This window comes from Bidens hawaiensis, unplaced genomic scaffold (assembly GCF_021521415.1).
Source record: "Bidens hawaiensis isolate Kalapana, Puna unplaced genomic scaffold, B.hawaiensis_p1.1 tig00031497_1, whole genome shotgun sequence".
In the NCBI taxonomy this organism is placed as follows: domain Eukaryota; kingdom Viridiplantae; phylum Streptophyta; class Magnoliopsida; order Asterales; family Asteraceae; genus Bidens; species Bidens hawaiensis.
Window position 1 is genome coordinate 172,855 of NW_027495319.1, and position 6,168 is coordinate 179,022.

Here is a 6,168-nt window from a genome sequence, read left to right on the forward strand (position 1 = left end):
CTTGGACATAAGGCAAATAGCACTCAATCATCAGGACACCGGTTGATTGGTGCATGTACCCTTGTCTTTCGGCTATCAACGCCATCACATGATGCCTATTTAACCTTCCGTCACGTTATTTTCACAAGATTAGTAAAATGAACTTCAAAATTAATGCAATTTCATTTTTGCCCAACCGAGGGTTCACACATATATACATTATGTGCACGCACCACAAGCAGGACGTCTTTTATTAATACAGGTGACGAAGCCAAACAAGCAAAAGCAAATGAAGTAAAAGAATGAGCCTTTTGCATGCTAAGTTGTGCCTATAGCTTATGCTAAGCTTACCTAAAAGACTTTATTTTATCAAACCGTGAGACTAAGTTTGGCCTTCTGCTTTTCTTATTCAAATGGCATTTATATATGAGCCTAAATTGTTAAAAGTACTTAGACAAACATTTTGCCTTGTTCTTTGGTGTTTGTATAAAAGCTTGTTAGCGGTTAACTTTTTTAAGGCTAAGGGCAGTGGGGTTTGATCCACCCTTAAGCGATCCAATATATTTACGACACGTAAGCGCTGATGTGGCACAGAATCAAGCCCAAGAGGGTGTAGTGGTCCAGGTGATCCAGGGCTTGATTGAATTGAACAAAAAATATGGTTGTTATTTATAGTGAAAGTGGTAGGACTTGTAATTAAATATGAAAAATAAATAAATATTCCCTCCAACGGCTCTTTGACCTGTAAACAAATTCTCGGTTAGGCATTTTATCAAACACCTAGAGGACACTTTAAAGCAAACGAATACATTCCAGTAAAACTTTCACCTCATCGGCAACTTCACCATGACAATGCCTAAAATTCCTATTTCTCACACGAACCCTATAAACCAAATGTTATCATTTTAATCATAGTATGTATGAAAAAGAAAAAATAAACACCCCATTTGTTTATAAACTCAACCAACAATTCATCAATTCACACAAACATCACGTTAACTGAACCGCAACCGAATTACCAGCCGCGCATCTTTGCCTGCGAGGCCGCCTCGCTATCTTACCCCACCCCGTCAACCTTCTTTCATCCAATCCCACCACCTCTAACACCGGCAGTGGCGGTGGTGATCTGGCTGCCGGAGCCTCCACCGCCTTCGCCTTCGCCTTCCGCCTACCCTGAATTCCCACCCGTTTCCCGCTCCTCCTTGACCCTAAATTCCAAGAATGCCCCGTCGCTTTCATCAACCCTCCAAATACTTGAAGATCTTCAGTTATTTCATGTCTTGATAAACAAGTAATACCCGGAAGAATATCCCTTTGGAAATCCCTGCGGGGCCTACCTCTCCTTGTTTGCCCTCTCCGGGGCCTACAAGCAGGCACCACTTCTTCTGGCTCCTGCAAATCAGGAGCCAGTGGAGTCGGCATGTAATCTTGTTCTTTGACTTCCTCCAACTGTAAAGTCAACATCTCGTACTCATCCGTTTCACGTGAGTTGACCACCTCCGCGAACCATAAAAGTCGATCATCACTGCTGTCATTGTCTTTGTCAGACATGGGCCCCACGTGTTTTTGCTGGCTAGATATTGCAATGATTGCCTCAGCTGCAATCTTTTCGATGTCTTCAACGATATCTGATACAACAGGTGCTTCTAAATCTATCTCCAGTGTAGTCTTCGTTGAGTTCTTATCAGACTCCATTACTAACAAACTTTCTTCATCTTCAGTTACACAAGAATTCAAGTCAAAATGATTCTTGAAATTCTTGATTTCTGTATCATCATCATCATCTGCATTATCGTCTAACGGCACATTAATGTCAATTCCTCTGTGTTGAGTTGAGGTTGAAACAGCAGATGAATCATCTTTTTTCTTGTTTTCAAAAATTGGAAACCCTAATAACTTTTTATTAGTACACAAAGAATCATCTTTCTTCTTTGTCAGATCAGCAGCATCTCTAAGCCATGGTAACACTGACTGGTCGCATTTTCTTGAATTATCGTCTTCTTTTGACAAATTTTGAGCAGTATTCAAGTCCATATCATCGGTGGTATCTGTTAAATCAATAAAGTTTGAACCTTTAAAGGGTTTTTGAAAGCCGAAACCAGCTGAACGCAATCTTGAAGGGAGTTCTTTTGGCCCGGATGAAGACCCGTTATAAAACCCATTCCCATTTCTAGCTCTAAAAACCTCATGGTTTTTGTGAGATGATAAAAATGATGCGTGGGTTGGAAATGAGGTTAACTTGCGAGCCAAATTATCAGTTGACTTTATCCATGATGAAGACAAGGAATTCCCCATATTTGAGGTGCTTGCAAACGGGTATGCACTAGACGCGTTAAAGAGCAACGGGGTTTGATTAAAACAGGAAAAATCCTGATTTTTTGAAGGTATTTCTGAATATATTCCTCGATGTCGAAATTCTTTATTGTGCAAATGTTGCATTGTGCCAGGTGTCACCAGTGTACTAGTTTCAAAATATTGAGATGTGTGGTTCGCATTGCCTCCGTTATTTCCTGTTCACGATGCACAGCCGTTTAGTTAAATGGGTCAAATGAGTGGTCGATAACAAGTCAGCCCGCAAAGACATTTTTTAATTTTTAAAAATAAATAATGTGCTAAATATGGTTTCAAAACATGTATAACTAAATTGATTTAGAGGGCTTTTTATGCTTTTCAATACTCTTTGGGTGACTTTAACCCATTGACCTGTTTACTTTTGGGCAGCTACTTTCGCTAAAAGTATAAAACCCATTTGACTTGTTAGAGATAAAAGATAAAAATAAATAAATAAAAATCAACCCTTTTTTTGTAAATAGGTCAAAATTGCCACCTTTATTGAATATCATCCTTCTATTAACTAAAGTTAATTTAACTCAAACATCAAGATTTTTAAGTTCAAAGTTAAATTTCTAGCATGTTTTAAGATTTTGCAGTTCTTTAGAGTTAATAACAAAATACCTAAATATAACTACTTTAAAACAAGGAATCACCTGGTAAATTAGTGAATCTCTCTGGTTTAGCAAACGGGCCAAGAAAGTCAACCTCTTGACCATAAACGGGCTCATTAAGATCCGCCAACCCCCTAGCTTGCATAAACTGTTGACCAGATGCAGTATATGCATAACCGTCTTTCTTTCCACCATCATCAAGAAACGTTTTTACTCCATTCTGAGTTACAAGCCCGTTTTCTTTGTAGCTCGAGACTTCAGAAATATGTTGACTTTCTTCCCAGTCAATGTACTCGTGACCTGGAAGTTGAAGGTCAAATAACTTTTTCCTCACTTTTGAAGGTCTACATTTGACTATCTCACAATCTTTTGAACCGTCTCGTTTTGAAGAATTACCAATATCGACTCCAAAAATGGACGGTCTAGATTTAATGTTACTGTTACCCAATGGGAAGCTAGGATTCTGCCACCTGTCAGCATCTTTATATGGTTTTTGAGGGCTTGAGGAAGATGATGTGTCGATAGAAATCGGGTAGTTGTTAAACTCCTTTCTTTTAACTTCGTCCATTATGTCTTGTTGTCTTTTATATAGACGGTGGAGTTCGTAAACCTGGTATGAGTAACACAAAATCAAATAAGGTGGGCGTATCTGACCCGTTTAAAAAGCGGGTCGTGTTCGGGTAGACCTGTTTAATTTAAAGGGTCGTCTACGTCTTGACTTGTTTAAACCATCTACGACCTGTTTAACCCAACCCACCAATCCGGTTAACAAGTTTACAACTTGTATTACCCGCCAACCGGTTTGACCCATTTAGATAAATGGTTAAACGGTTCTGGTTCAGGTTCAGGTTGGCATATCTAACTCATTTAAAAGTTGTTCGTGTTTTGGTTAAACATGTTTAATTAAGTGAGTCGATTTCGATTTGACCTGTTTAATTAAATGGCTGGTGTTTGGCTTGACCTCTTTAATTAAACGGGTGGTGTTTGGATTGACTTGTCTAACCCGTTTAACCCATTTTTTTTAAACCCGCCAACCAATTAACAAGTTTATAACTTGATTATCCACCCATTTGGCCCGTTCAACTAAATGTGTTAAATGGGTCGTGTTTTGGTTAGCATATCCAACCCGGTTAAAAAATGGGTCAAGTTCAGGTAGACCTGTTTAATCAAACAGGTGGTGTTGGAATTGACGTGTTTGATTAAACAGGTGGTATTTGAATTGACCTGTTTAACCCGTTTAGTTAAACAAGTCGACCCTCTAACCCATTGTTTCAAAACCTACCAACCTAATTAGCAAGTCTAAAACTTAATCATTAGCTGTCCACCCGTTTTGCACGTTTACATAAATGGGTTAAGCGGGTCATGTTTTGGGTTTGGCATAATTAAACAGACATGTCTACCCCTAACGCGTTTCTAACCCATGTTCTTAAAATCCACCAACCCGATTATCAAATTTACAGCTTGATTATTTCCCACCAACCCATTTGGCCCGTTTAGATAAATGGATTAAATGGTCATCCTCGGGTTATACGCGATTTTAAGTGTGCCCAGGCCAGGTTTAATGTTTTTACACGAATAAAAATACGGGTCATGATTAGATTGAACAATTCAACCCACCCACCAACCAAATGCGATTAACACATCAGTCTCCTACAAACACTAACTTTGTTTGACCTATGTAGAAAGTACCTGATTCTTGAAGACGGCTTCGTGCTGCAGCATTCTTTGTTTCAACCCATCTTTATCATGGCCAGAATACGGATCCGTGACGGTTTGTTGAGTAAAACCGTCATAATAATGTCCGTTGGTCAACGCGTTAAATAGATGCCAGCTGTTATTACTGGAATCTTCATTCACATTTCTCATGGAGTGATATCCTGGGAACAAGTTCTTATAATGCACTTCTGTTCCCATACCTGTGTTAATCGGTAAGCAAATCATTCAAAATAAAAAAATAAAAAAAAAAATGTTAATGTTGCTAAGAATCTTAACTTAGTAATTAACAGCATTAGATCATATTGGTTTTTTCTTTTAATAAAAGTAAATTAACACACAATTTAGCATATTAAGAAGCCTAACTACAAGTAAATGAAGTGAACAAGAATCTAAATCTAAATAGATTAATAAAGAAAGAGATATTAAAATCCCAAATCAATAAACAAACTTATCAGAAATTAGAACCCTAAAAATTAAAATATTATAAGATAATTGAAGGAATATTTTATTTTATGAAACTTCAAAAAATAAACAGAGTAATTTATGTAAATTATTAACAATGACCCCCATGAAAAATTAAATAATAATAATAATAATAATACCCTTAGAAGAAGAGCATGATCCTTTTGAGGTGTGTTGAAATAGGAATTGGTGGAATCATTGAAGGAAATTGAAGAATAATAGAAGGAGAAAGAAAATAATTGGTAGGTAATTAATGAAAAAACAATGAAGATTTTCTATCTGCTGGGCCACTACACTTCTCTCAATTTCTCAAAAGGAAGATGGGTGTTTTTAGAGAGAGAGAATCAGTGCTTTTTTAGAGAGAAAAAGAGAGATCCCAGGTAAGACTAATATCATTTTTTTCCTTTTTTTTTCTTTTTATAAATATGTTTACCACAATATTTTTTAATTTTAACTCACTCAATAACATAATCAAGAAAGAAACTATCAATGTGAGAAAACATCTTTAAATCAAGATTTAAACATAACACTTCATCTTAATCATAACCCTTATACGACTGGATCAAAAGGACAATGCCATAATTATATTAAGTTATTTGTTTGTCTTCACAATTATTTATCTACTATTGACTTATATTCATTTCCAAAATCAATGTTTAACAATTAGATTAGTTGGTTTAATAATATATGAGTTTCTTTAAAAATTACGTAACTAAATAAAATGAGTTTGATTAAGTAATTACAAAAGTTTAACAAATTCAAAAAAGAAAATATAACTAAAACTTTTACATAACTAAATGAGTTTGACGGAAATAAAAAGAAAATTTTAAATATTTGTTAAAATGGTAATGAGTAAATGAGAATTAAAACTGAAATGATAAAGTTATAAAAAAATATTATTTAATTAAGTAATCAAATAGAATATAATGAATTTTAGTGTAATTATAGAATTATGGATGAGAGATGGCCTGAAAATGCTCTAATTTACGCATTCTACACATGAAAGTTATAGTATTAATAATATATACTAACAAAAACTATATAAAAAGTAAAAATATCATGACAA

General features: G+C 35.7%; 1 protein-coding gene across 1 annotated transcript; it reads right to left on the reverse strand.

Moving 5' to 3' along the window:
- Positions 1-775: 775 nt before the first annotated feature.
- Positions 776-4,865, reverse strand: LOC143582212 (uncharacterized). Its single transcript, XM_077064831.1, has 3 exons — positions 4,614-4,865; positions 2,967-3,534; positions 776-2,489 (listed from the first exon to the last, which is right to left on the reverse strand). Exons 1-3 carry the CDS (start codon positions 4,863-4,865, stop codon positions 970-972), a joined length of 2,340 nt encoding a protein of 779 aa, XP_076920946.1. The 3' UTR covers positions 776-969.
- Between the last annotated feature and the right edge of the window lie 1,303 nt (positions 4,866-6,168).

What these genes read in the sequence shown, in the direction of transcription:
- LOC143582212 (XM_077064831.1), bottom strand. Translation starts at nt 4,865, where the DNA reads ATGATTTGCTTACCGATTAACACAGGTATGGGAACAGAAGTGCATTAT. An exon ending in AAGCCGTCTTCAAGAATCAG is followed by an intron (nt 3,535 to 4,613) that starts GTACTTTCTACA and finishes TACTCATACCAG; the next exon opens with GTTTACGAACTCCACCGTCT. An exon ending in GAGATTCACTAATTTACCAG is followed by an intron (nt 2,490 to 2,966) that starts GTGATTCCTTGT and finishes CATCGTGAACAG; the next exon opens with GAAATAACGGAGGCAATGCG.